The following is a 16,047-nucleotide window of genomic DNA, read 5'->3' on the forward strand; positions in this document are numbered from 1 at the left end:
GCAACCAGCGCTGCAAGTGGTGTTAGATGTGGCCACACTGCAGCGCTGTTGGGCGGCTTCAAGGGGGGTTCCGGGAACGCGAGAGCAAACCGGGAAAGGAGACCAGCTTTGCCGCGGTTTGCTCTCGCCTTCCCGGAGCCACCCAGCAAACCGCAGGGAAGGAGACCTGCTTGCTCGGGGTTCCGGGAACGCGAGAGCAAACCGGGAAAGGAGACCAGCTTCGCCGCGGTTTGCTCTCGCCTTCCCGGAGCCACCCAGCAAACCGCAGGGAAGGAGACCTGCTTGCTCGGGGTTCCGGGAACGAGAGAGCAAACCGGGAAAGGAGACCAGCTTGATTACCAGAGGCTTCCTCCTTCCACGGAGGTCAAGAAAAGCGCTGGTAAGTGTCTACATTGGATTACCAGCGCTGGATCACCAGCGCTGGATCCTCTACACCCGAGACAAAACGGGAGTACGGCCAGCGCTGCAAACAGGGAGTTGCAGCGCTGGTGGTGCCCTGCAGATGTGTACACCTTCAAAGTTGCAGCGCTGTAACTCCCTCACCAGCGCTGCAACTTTCTGATGTAGACAAGCCCTGAGAGGGTATGCTGCTGGAGGACTAAGGAGTACAAGTGTTATCAGACACCAGGAGGAAGGTCCTGTGGTGAAGATAAAGAAGGTGTTGGGAGGAGGCCATGGGGAAGTAGCGCCGGGAGTTGTAGCTGTCATGCAGCGTTACAGGAGGCACTATAGACAGCTGCAATCCACAGGGCCCTGGGCTGGAACCCAGAGTAGAGAGTGGGCCCGGGTTCCCCCCAAACCTCCCAACTCCTGATCAGACACAGGAGGAGTTGATCCAGACTGTGGGGAAAATCACTGAGGTGAGCAAATCTGCCAATAAGCACAGGACCCACCAAGATAGAGGAGGAACTTTGTCACAGTTACTTTGAAGAAATTTCTAATAGTAACTACTTTAGTATACCTAATGTGTTGTGACAGTTAATACATGTTGTTACTTAACTGCAGTTTGAGTTCAAATAAATGCATCACTTGCTCTTACAATCCTCATAGGCAGCCACAAAAGAGGTGGAGAGTAAAAGATTGGAAGCAACAATTTCACTCAATAAACCTGAAAATACTATTGAAACAAATAATGAAAGTAATTTGGAAACACAACAAAGGTTTGTAACTCAACATCAGACCAGTAACCATATAAGAATTTATCAGTGCTGTTTGAAATTAGCTTAGTGAGTAAAATGTACTTTGTTGTGGGTGGCAATTTGTGGGAAAATACTATCTATTTTATTTTTTTAAATCAATGTTTTAATACTCAAATTTAAGAGAGAGAGAGAGACTTATCTATTATATCATGTAAATAAAACACTATTATAAGCAAGAATTGTTTTATTCTTTTAGTGATAAAAATTGTGTGAATTCCATTTATGTACAATATATGAACCAACCGTAGTTCTTATTTTTTTGTTTTTTTATTAGCATGGGAGATTCTCTCTATTGCGAGGTGTAAGGTTTTTGTTGGTGGGAGCAGGATACAAATGCAAGAAACAATGTGGGACCAGGTATTAAGGGGCAGGATGGGAGCAGGATTAAAAAATAGTCCCATGCAGGGCTCTACTACAAGGAGGTAAAAGAATTCTTCCAAAAGATAATGGCCAACAGAAAACAAGTTGGTAGGGTTTGGCACGGACTTGGTAAATATTTGGTGAAGATGCACATTTTTAACTTTAACAAATTATTGTCAGACAGTTGTGACAGTTTAAAAACGTTGAAATTTATTTAATTTTTTCTTTATGCATAAGCTTTTTTAGTCCTGCCCTCCAAATTCAGGGCATACTGGCATATGAAGAAAAGAAAGCAGGGAGACAAGTGTTTCATGTTCTGGTAGGTTTCTGCCAAAGTGGAGGGGATAAACCAGTCCCTAGTTCACTGATGACTCCAGTAAATTAGGTTGTCTGTCTACTAGTTGTGATCATAGTGTAGAAAGTAGTTGGGTCTCTTTCAAACCAGTAACCTAAAAAAATGATTTGGAGTAGAGCTTTAACAACTTAAAGCTTCTGTTTGAAAGCACTGACATGCTTTTAATAATGAGGGATGTTGTGGAAGTTTGACTGAACTTGTAAATTTGGATGCTATTCACCTTTCTTTCTGACTGAATGTGCTGTGGTGGTGATTGAAATCCTAGATGTGCTACAAGTTCTTTCTCACAGAGATTGTGGGCTAGAATAGATTTTCATTGTGGATGTAGACCTCACTGCTACTATTTTATGCTTGATCTGAACATTTCACTAAGGAAGGTAACCTGGATGCAGATTAGACTATATTAGTGAAGAGTAATTGTAAAATGTTGTAAGGATGGTGTCTTATACTGATTACATCTGTTGAGAGAGTGATAGAATACAGGATAGGGAAGATTTAGTTGAAGAATACAGATGGTTTCCATAAGTTGTCTATAAGAAGGATTTAGAATTAAAGTTTGAAAATATGGGCATACTACTCTTTGAAGGACTTCTTTATAATTAATATTTCAATTTTAAGCATGTATTATATTTAGTCACATTGTTTTATGGCAGGCTGAGATATTGCCGCTGGTCTTTTTTAATAGACTAATGAGTCTCTAAGGAGGTTAATGGTTCTACATAATTAACCTTTGTATACTTTTGTTAGAAGCTTTCTTAGAGAGGGTCAGGTCACTTGGCTAGACAGAAGGGTTGAAGTCTAGGGGATGACTTTTGGCTTTTAAACATTTCTATCTTTTTTTAAAGTAATCTAGAAGATCAGAGAAGTATTGCAAATGAATCATCAGAGAATGCAAGAGAATATCTAAAAAAGTAAAGAATTTTTTGTTGCTCTGTCTCACTAAAGCTGAGTGAAATTTTTATGGCGAATGGTAAATTTGCCCAAAAAAATCAGTTGTTTGAGGCAACCAAAAGTCTTTGAGAATTCAACCCAAATTCTTGAATAGTCTTGACTGATTAAATAAAATGAAAAAACAAATTTTGAAAGTCCAAAACAGGTTGTTCTTCTGCAAGCGATGGCATGTCAATTCCACTGTGGACTTGTGTGCACCTCATGCACAGATGTTGGAGATTTTTTACTCATCAGTACCCATCAGGGCTGCTTGAAGGCTTTGTGGCCACACACCACTACATGCTGGTTTAAGAGGGCAGAGCTATCCCTGATCCCCCTCAGTTCCTTCATACCGTCAATGACGGTTGTCCAGAATGTTCTTCTAAATGGTAGAAAACCCTCAACTAGAATCACTTACCCGCCCAAGTGGAAGTGCTTCTCCATTTGGGCTCATGAGAAAGGTATGTCTCCTCACAAAGCATCCCCAAAAGCTGTGCTGAACTACCTTCTAGATCTAAAACAGAATGTGATCATTGGTTCCATAAGGGTACGTTTGGCTGTTCTCAGCTTTCCATATACTGGAAGATAATAGGCCCCTTTTCTCCTACCCCATTGTTAGTCAATTTCTGAAGGTATGGCCAGATTGTACCCTCAAGTGCAGGATCCCATCTCTCCTGGGGATCTTAATTTAGCCCTGACTAGTCTAACAGGACTCCACTTTGAAACTTTCGTGACTTGCTCCTTCCTTCACCTTTCCATGAAGGTAGTATTCCTAGTAGTGATCACCTCAGCAGAAGAGTTGGTGAGCTGAGAGCTCTAGTGTCAGAACCACCTTATGCAGCTTTTAAAAGAATAAGGTTTATCTCTGTCCACACCCAAAGGTCCTTACAAAAGTAGTCTCTAATTTTCACATTAACCAAGATATCTGCCCATGTTTTTTCCAAAACCTCATCACCATAGGCATGAAGAAAGACTTTACTCACCAGATGCGAGAAGAGATTAGCTTTATACCGAGTGGCAGCCACATTTAGGTCCACTACAGATGGACCAGTGATAGGAAGAGTGTTTGTGCATGTGACTAATAACATCATGAACTATGTAATGCCACAGAACAAACTAAGATCAACAACAGGACAACATTATGTGCACGCTAAATCTGCCACAGTTGCTGATAAGGAAGTTTGGAAAAAGAGCTGTAGAGCTAAGGGCAATCCACTTTCGTCCCAGAGAATCTCCTCCTGGATCTCTCTGCATCCATTTGTGCTACCAACTGTGTAACAAAACCCCACCATTGCCAGAACTAGCACATTCTACTAGAGCAAAAACAGCTTCTGCAGATTTCCTGGCTTGAGTACCAATTGTTGATGTGTAACGCAGTGACTTGGTCATCAATCCAGACTTTCACTTCTCATTACTCCATCGACTGTCAGTGCACAGATGATGCCAGTTTCCATAGCTGTTTGCTTGTGAGCCACCTACAGAGGAAATGATGTGCAATCACTCGAAGAAAGTTATTTACCTTTCTGCAATAGTTTGAGGTGTATTCCACAATCTGCCTGCCTTCCCCTCTCTATTGGAGTCAAATGGGTACAAAGAAACAGGCATTGGGGTGGCTCTGCCTTATACCAGCACACAATGCCATGTGGCAACAGAGGGCGCTCAAGCCACTGGGGGAGGGGAGAGTGGAAATCTGACATCTTTGCGAGAGGGCGTGAACACCCCTCTAGTGGAATGTACATGTGCAACACACCTCAAAGAACAGCAGTTATGGAAATGTAGGTAACTATTCCTTTTGAAACTTTCTAAACTAACAGTTTTGAAATGTCACTTCGGATTCATTTGTTTTGACAAGAAAAAATTTAAAATACAGTTTGTTGGAAAAATTATTTTTCAGTTCAGTGACCAAACCAAAAAAACAGCGTGCATAACTGTAACACGTATGCTGAATGTTTCAGCAGGTCTAGTTATATCTTTATGTATCTTGCAGGTCACGCAAACGCCTTTATTCCTTAGCACAGAACACCCTCTGGAAGATAGAAAACATGCCTTCTAATGAGATAACAAAACACAGAAAAACCAGTTGTCTTCAAAGTGAGTATACTGTGGCTTTCATTAAGACTTGTGATACACAGAATGCAATAGCAGCAAAGAATCCTGTGGCACCTTATAGACTAACAGACGTTTTGGAGCATGAGCTTTCGTGGGTGAATACCCACTTCCTCAGATGCATGTAGTGGAAATTTCCAGGGGCAGGTATATATATGCTAGCAAGCAAGCTAGAGATAACGAGGTCAGTTCAATCAGGGAGGATGAGGCCCTGTTTTAGCAGTTGAGGTGTGAAAACCAAGAGAGGAGAAACTGGTTCTGTAGTTGGCAAGCCATTCACAGTCTTTGTTCAATCCTGAGCTGATGGTGTCAAATTTGCAGATGAACTGAAGCTCAGCAGTTTCTCTTTGAAGTCTGGTCCTGAAGTTTTTTTGCTGCAGGATGGTCACCTTAAGGTCTGCTATAGTGTGGCCAGGGAGGTTGAAGTGCTCTCCTACAGGTTTTTGTATATTGCCATTCCTAATGTCTGATTTTTGTCCATTTATCCTTTTCCGTAGAGACTGTCCAGTTTGGCCGATGTACATAGCAGAGGGGCATTGCTGGCATATGATGGCGTATATTACATTGGTGGATGTGCAGGTGAATGAACCAGTGATGGTGTGGCTGATCTGGTTAGGTCGTGTGATGGTGTCGCTGGTGCAGATATGTGGGCAGAGTTGGCATCGAGGTTTGTTGCATGGATTGGTTCCTGAGCTAGAGTTATTATGGTGCGGTGTGCAGTTACTGGTGAGAATATGTTTCAGGTTGGCAGGTTGTCTGTGGGCAAGGACTGGCCTGCCACCCAAGACCTGTGAAAGTGTGGGATCATTGTCCAGGATGGGTTGTAGATCCTTGATGATGCGTTGGAGGGGTTTTAGCTGGGGACTGTATGTGATGGCCAGTGGAGTCCTGTTGGTTTCTTTCTTGGGTTTGTCTTGCAGTAGGAGGCTTCTGGGTACACGTCTGGCTCTGTTGATCTGTTTCCTTATTTCCTTGTGCAGGTATTGTAGTTTTGAGAATGCTTGGTGGAGATTTTGTAGGTGTTGGTCTCTGTGAAAGTGTGGGATGCTCTAACCCCAAGACAGAGACCAACACCTACAAAATCTCCACCAAGCATTCTCAAAACTACAATACCTGCACAAGGAAATAAGGAAACAGATCAACAGAGCCAGATGTGTACCCAGAAGCCTCCTACTGCAAGACAAACCCAAGAAAGAAACCAACAGGACTCCACTGGCCATCACATACAGTCCCCAGCTAAAACCCCTCCAACGCATCATCAAGGATCTACAACCCATCCTGGACAATGATCCCACACTTTCACAGGTCTTGGGTGGCAGGCCAGTCCTTGCCCACAGACAACCTGCCAACCTGAAACATATTCTCACCAGTAACTGCACACCGCACCATAATAACTCTAGCTCAGGAACCAATCCATGCAACAAACCTCGATGCCAACTCTGCCCACATATCTGCACCAGCGACACCATCACAGGACCTAACCAGATCAGCCACACCATCACTGGTTCATTCACCTGCACATCCACCAATGTAATATACGCCATCATATGCCAGCAATGCCCCTCTGCTATGTACATCGGCCAAACTGGACAGTCTCTACGGAAAAGGATAAATGGACAAAAATCAGACATTAGGAATGGCAATATACAAAAACCTGTAGGAGAGCATTTCAACCTCCCTGGCCACACTATAGCAGACCTTAAGGTGACCATCCTGCAGCAAAAAAACTTCAGGACCAGACTTCAAAGAGAAACTGCTGAGCTTCAGTTCATCTGCAAATTTGACACCATCAGCTCAGGATTGAACAAAGACTGTGAATGGCTTGCCAACTACAGAACCAGTTTCTCCTCTCTTGGTTTTCACACCTCAACTGCTAAAACAGGGCCTCATCCTCCCTGATTGAACTGACCTCGTTATCTCTAGCTTGCTTGCTAGCATATATATACCTGCCCCTGGAAATTTCCACTACATGCATCTGAGGAAGTGGGTATTCACCCACGAAAGCTCATGCTCCAAAACGTCTGTTAGTCTATAAGGTGCCACAGGATTCTTAGTCTGGATCTGTAAAAGCAGCAAACATGGCTACCCCTCTGATACTTGACAGAATGCAATATAATGATTCACAGATAATTTATCTTGATGCTCATGGGCTTTCAAAATATTACCTCCTATATGACTGTTTTCCTCCCTTGGAATTTGCTACTAACTTGTTCAAGTACTCCACCATTTTTTGTCTGCCTTTGGAATAGGAAAGCAGAAATCATGGTGCCTCAAGACTGTGCCTGATTTCAGATGTGGGGGCCAAATTCTACAGATTTTAGCTCTTAAAGTTTTTAAATCAAAAGATCTAGGAAACAGTTGATCATGCTGTCCACTTCATGATTTTTTGCACTTTAGGGTATATTTTATTTATCAGAGAGCAGTTAGTAGTGCCTGTCCTGGATCTCTCCCCAGGGTAATTCTGGGGAGAAATACTTCATTTTGGGGGGGGAGGAAGAAGAACCAGGTAGGCAGTGACTAGCTGTGACAAAGCTGCACAGATTTAGAATGTTAAAATAAGCCACAGGGGAGATGGGTAGGTGGACAAAGGTGCATGTAAATAGCTACAAGGTAGATTTTTATACTGTTTTGTTTGTAATAATGGAGAAATGTTTGAATATTTAATAAAGAAGAATTCTGAATAGCTTTAAAATACAAGTAAAATTCTTCTACTGGTACAATTCTACTGGTACAATCTCTTGCAGGAATTTAGTGGCCATTTGTAAATATTCTTTTCTGAGTACCCCCAACAGATGGTCAGATTCTCCACTTTGCGTATCCTGTATAGACACTTACAGTAGTCCAAAATAGATGTAAAAGGCTAACCAATCAAATAGTAATATTCTACACTCACTTTGTTCTTGTTTCTCATGGGTGTAAATGTTACAGTGAAGAACTAGGTTCAGAATGTTGACATTTATTGATCTTTGTGTGCTTAACTTATTAATTTAGGTCTCAGTGATTTGCAGAACATTGAAAATGATGGAAAGTCTCTGTCTCACAGGCAAACTGACCGAAAGAAGCAGGTGTGTATTGGTTTTATACTGTAAATGGACCTAAAATTAATCTACAAAATGTATGGGTATTCAATTAGAGAAAATATTGGAAAGAATGTTGTTACTTTAGTTACTGTGCAGTATGTTGCTAATACTCGTGAAACTCAAACTTGCAAAGTGTATTGTTTGTTGCTATTTAGGGTTTCAGCATCCTGTGTCTTTTTTTTCCAAACATACACATGACAGAAAACTAAGTCATGAATGAAAAACTTTAAACTAGACAATACCTAATTTACATTATCTAGGTTATAGGCTTCAAGACAGCAGTTCCTTGCAGGAGCTTTGGACAAGCCGGCATCAATGATTTTTGTCACACAGTGGCTTACTGTTGGGCTGTCAACTTTGGCCTGGGCTACACTGGGGGGTGGGGAGTGGGGTTGGAACTAAGATAATCAACTCAGCTACACTATTTGCGTTTCTTAGTTCAACTTTACCTGGCCGTCCTCATGGCGCGAATTGACTGCTGCGGCTCCACCGTCGACTCCACTTACTCCTCCTGCCAAGGTGGAGTACAGGTGTCAATTTGGGGATCAATTTATCACATCCAGACGAGATGCGATAAATTGATCCCTGATACATCGAACACTACCCACCAGTCTGGTGGGTAGTATAGACATATCATTAGTGAACAAAGTGCTCTGTTGTAAGGGTGAAAATACATAATTGGAGTTTTCAAAGTAAACCTATTACAGTGGTCTAACGGGCAACTTCCCATAATGCTGCATTTCATAAAGGCCTGATCCATGAAGAAAATATTGAAATCTGTTTGTTTGTAGTCACTATTTTAAACGCTAGTTACATCACGGACACAAACTAAAGTACCACCTAACTTTGGAAATCCTAGAAATGTGAGTTTAATATAGGGATGTTTGCTTGGGAACAAGACTCAACTGTTCTGAAATAATACATCTGGTATACAGTTAACTTTCTGAAATGACTGCCATGATGACCTTTTAAATAAAGCTAGAATATAGGCTTCAGTTTTCAACACAGAGGAGCACTGAAGAGACAGTTAGACAGCACAAGATTGTTGGAAATCTTGTCTGAGTCTCCAAACTGTCATTTATAACAGTCTGACACAAGCTGATTCATCCTTTTATCTTGAGTTCATCAGGAAAAGATGAACTTATTTTTGTGACTCAAATTTTTAAGAATAACTAGAAAAAATAACTTTCCTATCAGTTTACTGTAGGTATATGTCCATCTAGCACCTTTATTCCTCCCTTCCTTAACAGCCTATATCAAAGTCAAAGTAGTGGTTTAAATTTACAGGTACATCCAATCCTCGGATTAGACCATCTACTAAGAGATCCATTGTTAAGCCACCAACATCCATATCGCAGAGACTAATGTGGTGCCTGTATCCATATCTAAAACACTGAGTTGAAATGCAATTTACTTCAAAGCAATGCTTAACTGTGGCAAAAACTTTACAAGTAGTTACGGGACTGACAGTCTCCTTAGAAGCTACAGATGTTTTATCAAAACAAAATTTTAGAGGAACACATTGTTAATGTATTTGTTTGCCTTAAAATATTTATTCCCTTCTTGCAGAAACATAGCCAAATGGCTCAAAGCCAATGCCTCCTTTCTTCTTATTTCGTTACTGATGAAGGAAGCAAAAGCTACCACTTTGACATGAAGAATATTGGCACATTGCCACATGATTTAAAAAAAACAAAACAAAATAACTTATACTGCACCTGGTCCTAAGTTTTCACTCCCCACTAATACAGAAAAGCTGTATATATTATCAATATTTTGTTCTTTACTATGGTAGTTGTGCATCAGTAGTTAATTACAAACCTTTCCCAGACTTGTGCTGACTTTGGTGATGCTTGTGCACAGGTACCTTAGGAAGACCAGAAGCTATGATGGTTAAAGTGTTAACTATATAGTTAAGTCAACCCTATTAAAAATGCAGAAACCCAACAACATACAGAAACAGATAGAAGGTCGTAGGGGGTGGGAAAATTTTGTTAAATTCCTAAATTCTTATAAAGAACAAAGAAGAAAATTCAAATTCTATGTAATTGCTCTCGTGAACCTATAGAATTCATACTTTATCTCCTTGCTATTTCTGTGCAGTAGTCCTTGTCAATAGGATCTCTAAAATCAATATTACACAGCAGTGTTTTTGGTATTCCAGAAAGTTGAGTCTGCTCAGTCACATAATTGTGGGTTATATAAGACTGTCTGCATGCATGAAAGAATGCTGTGAATGTCACAAAGGATTGTTGACTTTTTTAGAACTCCCTTTTCCATGCAGTCCCTCTTTCAATGTTGGCTTTCTTTGCTTTTGTTTTGTAATGGCATTTCATTGCAATGGTTCAGTACCCATTTTCAGCTTTTCGTAGCAACATTTTTCAGTTAAGCTACATATTTCAGTCTGATGCAACACCATTGAAAGGAGAATTCTCTAATTTCTAAAGCCTTTCAGTAGTAAACTGAACTCTACAGATGCAAGTGCCACTTATTGAGGATGCTAGAAGGCTCCATTTTATACCCCTTTTTGTGTGAGAAGTCCTTTAGTGACATGAGTAGCCCCATTGATTCAATGGGGCTTGCTGCTGAAGCAAGGGATCCAGAATTGGACCTTTATTTGTGTCAAAGAAGAAAATTCAATTTTTGTTTGGGGGGGGGGGAGGTGTTTGTGGGGATGATTCAACTTAACTTGCAAGTATGTGTAATACTTGTTTCCAAACATGAGCAATTACATGTAAAGGATTTAAGAGGAGTTTGTAGTACCTTATCACAGAGGATTTAAACTGCTAGCTTTGCTTTTTGTAACTATCTGTCACCAACTTTTCAGTTGTGGATCAGTGCTGGCTTGCTCTTTTTGTGGTCAGATTCACCATTTGGCCTAACGGGTGGTAACTAGCAGCATTAACCTGGAACATCTCTAGCTCTGAACAAATCTAAGCTATTGAGTCTCTCAGTGTTTGTAGAGTCCTTCATCCTATATTTCAGGAATGAGCTTTGGAAGGGGACACTCAAACTGTATGAGGAAGCTTGACATTTTAAACTATAAAATCCAACTTATTTGAAATAAAAATAGAAATATTTTTAGGAGAGGAACTTTTTTAGATTATAAACTCAGGGTGGGGACGGTGTCTTTTTTTTTTTGTTTGTTTGTTTGTTTGCTTTTGTTTTTACAGCACTTAACATAGTGAGGCTCAGGCTTTGCTAGCCTATTGGTACCTTCTGGATGCTATCACGATGTGATTTTTTTTTTTTTAAATAATACATATGAATAAGAGAGGGTCTGGTGACATAGTTCAGTGTACTAGCACTGCTGTGATTATCCTTCTGGTAGCACTTCCAGAATAACTCACCCTTACAGGGTTATCCCTTTATCACTAAAACTCTTTGTTATGATCCTGGGGTGAAATATGATGACTCCTGAGAACATTTTAGATTTACATTACAAATTTGTTCACCTTATGAAAGAACAGGGCAGAAGCAGAGGGAGGTAGGATCCAATTCTGAAATCTGCCAGTTATTGTTACTTGCTGTTGCCTCATTCTCTAGCAGATAGAGAATGCATTGTGCTATAAGGATATGCCAGTTTCCTACTCTAAGCAGCTCACAATGTTATCTAAGGCCTGGTCTACACTACGCGTTTAAACCGATTTTAGCAGCATTAAACCGATTTTAATGCTGTACCCGTCCACACGAGGCCCTTTATATCGATATAAAGGGCTCTTTAAATCTGTTTCTGTACTCCTCCCCAATGAGAGGAGTAGCGCTAAAATCGGTATTACCATATCAGATTAGGGAGTTAGCGTGGCCGCAAATCGACAGTATTGGCCTCCGGACAGTATCCCACAGTGCACCACTGTGACCGCTCTGGACAGCAATCTGAACTCGGATGCAGTGGCCAGGTAAACAGGAAAAGCCCTGCGAAATTTTGACTCATTTCCTGTTTGCCCAGCATGGAGCTCTGATCAGCACGGGTGGCAATGTAGTCCCAAATCCAAAAAGAGCTCCAGCATGAACCGTACGGGAGATACTGGATCTGATCACTGTATGGGGAGACAAATCTGTTCTATCAAAGCTCCATTACAGAAGACGAAATGCCAAAGTGTTTGAAAAAAAACCAAAAAACTACAGGCTACACAGTGCTGCGTGACAAGTGTAACGGGAAACCAGAGACTCAAATGGACGCTCATGGAGGGAAGGAGGGGGTACTGAGGACTCCAGCTATCCCACAGTCTCTGAAAAGTATTTGCATTCTTGGCTGAGCTCCCAATGCCTGTAGGGTCAAACACATTGTCCGGCGTGCTTCAGGGAATAGCTCGTCAATGTACCTCCTCTCCCCCACCACGTGAAAGAGAAGGGGAAAAAAATCATTTCTTGACTTTTTTTTAATGTTGCCCTATGTCTACTGAATGCTGCTGGTAGACGCGATGCTGCGGCAGTAAAGAGCAGTATCAGATCCTTTTCCCTCCCCGGTGGCAGATGGTACATGCTTGATAACTGCTGAATACCCCTGGCTGGCCTCAGGGGCGCCTGGGTAAAAATAGGAATGATTCCTGGTCATTCCCAGGAGATGGTACAGAACGGCTGGTAACTGTCTTCATCATAGCCACTGGGGGCTGAGCTCCATCAGCCCCCTCCCTTTCCTGTGTAAAGAAAAGATTCTGTCCTGCCTGGACTATCATGGCAGCGGGATGCTGGGCTCCTCTCCCCCGCACCGCTTAATGTCCTGCCTGGACTGTCATAGCATGGGGAGGCTGCCTCCCCCTCATTTTATCTCACTAACGAATCACTGTTTCTTCCTGCATTCTTTATAACTTCATGACACAAATGGGGGGGGGGACACTGCCACGGTAGCCCAGGAAGGTTGGAGGAGGAAGGATGCAACGGATGCGGTTGTTGCAGGGGCACCCCTGTGAATGGCATGTAGCTCATCATTTCTGCGGGATCTGACACAGGGCAGCTGTGCTCTCTGATACACTGCTTCTCTAGTACATTTGCCCCATATTCTAGGCAGGACTGACTATTTTTAGAAACCATAAAGAAGGGATTGACTCTGGGAGTCTCCCAGTTTTGCTGTTGCACCCCTGGCCGATCTCAGCCAGGGGCACCCATGATAGCAGCAGATAACCGTCATCTCATTGCCAAATTACCTTGGCAGCAGACAGTACAGAACAACTGGTAACCGTCTTGCTATCATGCAAAAGCAAATGAATGCTGAACTGATTTTCCTTCAAGATTTTAGAACTAATAGAGCTCATACTCTCACACTGATCATAGATCAGAAGAAGAAAGCTTTCATGGTTTGAAACTTCCAGTTGTTTCTTGACTCTGAATAAACTTTTCAGTCACATGGGCTGTATGAGCAGTTGTGCAGCACCACCACATGCCAGACACAGAAATGAAGTGGCATCCTCCAAGCAGTGTGACCTCACACAAACCACACGTACAAGGTCCTACCGTACAGAGTACACAATTTTGTAACATAAAGTGACATCCTCCATGCAACATGACCTCTCACACATGGTACGTGAGAAGTCATGCCATGCAAAGGATGCCATTTTGTAGAGCAGGTCTCTGGCATGTGCAGCATTTCACTGCAATGCTCTCTACGTTCCACACAGCTGCTGCTGGGGGAGTGGACACCATGGGCACCAGAAGTGGCTCAGTGGCCACCAGTTGGGCCACTCTGAACTAATAATTGAACTGAAATAGTTGAATGAACTGAAATGAAGAAAATATTCTTTCTGCACATACAGAAGAGGCTCCTGCTGTCAGAAGTTAGTTTAGCACTTCAACAAAGTCTGATTCCAGGTGCTTAGCCTGTGACTTCCATCAGGTTTTTTTAATTGATCTTCAGCAGAAAATTTGTGCTGCTTAATATTTTTAGTTTAATTTAAATTATTTTAATAGAGTATAGGAAGTTTCAAATTGAATTTTAAATAGGTTTATTTTAAAAGTATACCCATATTTAATTTAAATTCCATTTTTAATTTTTTTTTAAATCCTGGATTTTTATCCAGCCTGATTTCAGTTAATACTTTGGTCTAATTTTTGTTGTTGTTTTTACTGTGTGGGTGCTAGGTGATGGTGCTGGTGTCTTGTGATATACAAGACAACAGACTAGATGACCTGGTTGTACCTTCTGGTCTTTAACTCTATGACTTAAGACTCTTTCTCTTTTTTTTTTTAAGGTTGAGTTGAGTTTAGCTTCATTGGGTTTGGAAATTCTTATCATATTTGATAACTCGATGCATGTTGTATATTTAATTTTGTACTTGTGGGCCTATAATGATAGTTGCATTAATAGCAAAATACACTAAATATACTGCTGTAGTCTTAGATTAGTTTAGACATAACATGGTTTTCTGGTTAGTGCACATGACTAGATGTCAGATGGGTAATTGCTTTATGACCTTGAGCAAGTTGCTTACTGCTCTGTCTTAAATAATACATACATGCTTGTATTTTTCATCCAGGATTTTAAATACTAAACATATGAAAAGAACTAACATTTGAAATGCCATTGATGTTGATACACAGCATCCCCTTTTGATACTTCTTTTTCAAGTGAAACTCGCAGAAATAGCTACCTATGTATTGTATTGACAAGTACTGTTTAATGTCCTAATGGTCATTGTATGTCGATTAATATTAGTCTTGATCATCACTGATAAAATTTTCAAGAGCCTGCCTAGCTTAGGCTCCTTAGTAAATTTTGAAAGCCTGTGGGTCATTGGATAGAATTTACAAAATGCACTTATGTCTTTATTATGTGACATTCTGTGTGAAACTTCAGCAGCCCAAATTTATTTATTCTAAAGGAGCATCTACTTATTCTTTAACATTTGAACTGGTAACCTTTAGTCTGGATTTATATAGCCTCCGGTATTGTGGTCCTTGAAAGAAAATGATAAAACCAACCTAGTGACTGGTTAAAAAATTTATGCTGTCTGACAGTTTGAGCAAAATCATGTATAACTGCCAGCGCTTCACAGCAGATGTACAGCAACTGTAATCTTAATGCTTTGTTGGTAATGTGCAATAACAAATAACAGATGTGTGTAAATCCTCCAAACCCAAACAAGAGAATATCTCCTAAAGTATCGGATGTAACCTGGAAATGTAGAATTGACCTACCTTTAATGTAGCATTATATGAATGCCTGTAAACTAATAAGTGACATAAATATTTTCATACATTTCTGGTATTTAAACTAAATGTGTCAAATTAGAACTTTCTACGTAGAAAATTTAGTGTGTACAATTTGTTCTTTTTTCTAAAGCGATGGACTTGGGAAGAAGACAGTAGACTGAAGGATGGGGTAAAGAAGTTTGGAGTGGGAAATTGGACTAAAATTTTGATTCATTATGACTTCAACAACCGAACCAGTGTCATGTTAAAAGACAGATGGAGAATTATGATCAAGAAAGACATTGTTTAGTTGGACAGTGAGAAGTAACTTCAACTCTTGTACCACTTTCCCATGAAAATGTTTGGACACCTATCTAGCTTTTCCCAATAATTTTGGTTATAAAGTGAGTAGTTTAAGTTTGATATAAAATAGCTTCCTGTATGTGAATTCATTAATACAGTAATGTAAGACTAATGTTTCTCTCTCAATGAATTTATATACTACGAAAAGCAATAAGTGATAAGATTAAGAGCTTGCATTATATCTTTTTTCCTTTAGAATGTTTTAATTTGAATTTTTTAATTCTGCAAAGCACAAGGTACCATAGCTTTTTAGTTCTGGTTGGGTAAGGTAAAGTCTTAAAAGTAGCATCCTGACAGTGGAACCAGAACAATAAACGTTATACATCATCTGTGTATCCTCTCTTGAGTATAGATATGTAACAACATAAAGATGGCATTTATCTGTATAAAGTGGATGTTTTCACTCATGAAATGGCAATGTTGTACTTAATTTGCAAAATACTAATTGTGTAATATTAAAGATGTAAATAGAATGTTAAAACAGTAAACTGTATTTGTAGCCTTATAAAGATATGCATCATTTCCA

The 16,047-nt window shown here is 40.6% G+C and overlaps 1 protein-coding gene across 1 annotated transcript in view; it reads left to right on the plus strand.

Moving 5' to 3' along the window:
- TERF1 (telomeric repeat binding factor 1) overlaps window positions 1-16,047 on the plus strand; it is a 29,308-nt gene extending 13,261 nt beyond the window's left edge. Inside the window, exons 6-9 of the mRNA XM_030553267.1 lie at window positions 1,051-1,160; window positions 4,832-4,935; window positions 7,942-8,015; window positions 15,310-16,047. Coding sequence (XP_030409127.1) covers window positions 1,051-1,160; window positions 4,832-4,935; window positions 7,942-8,015; window positions 15,310-15,468 — 447 coding nt within the window. The 3' untranslated portion in view covers window positions 15,469-16,047. The remainder of the gene's footprint in view (window positions 1-1,050; window positions 1,161-4,831; window positions 4,936-7,941; window positions 8,016-15,309) is intronic.

Source organism: Gopherus evgoodei, chromosome 2 (genome assembly GCF_007399415.2).
Source record: "Gopherus evgoodei ecotype Sinaloan lineage chromosome 2, rGopEvg1_v1.p, whole genome shotgun sequence".
Classification (NCBI taxonomy): domain Eukaryota; kingdom Metazoa; phylum Chordata; order Testudines; family Testudinidae; genus Gopherus; species Gopherus evgoodei.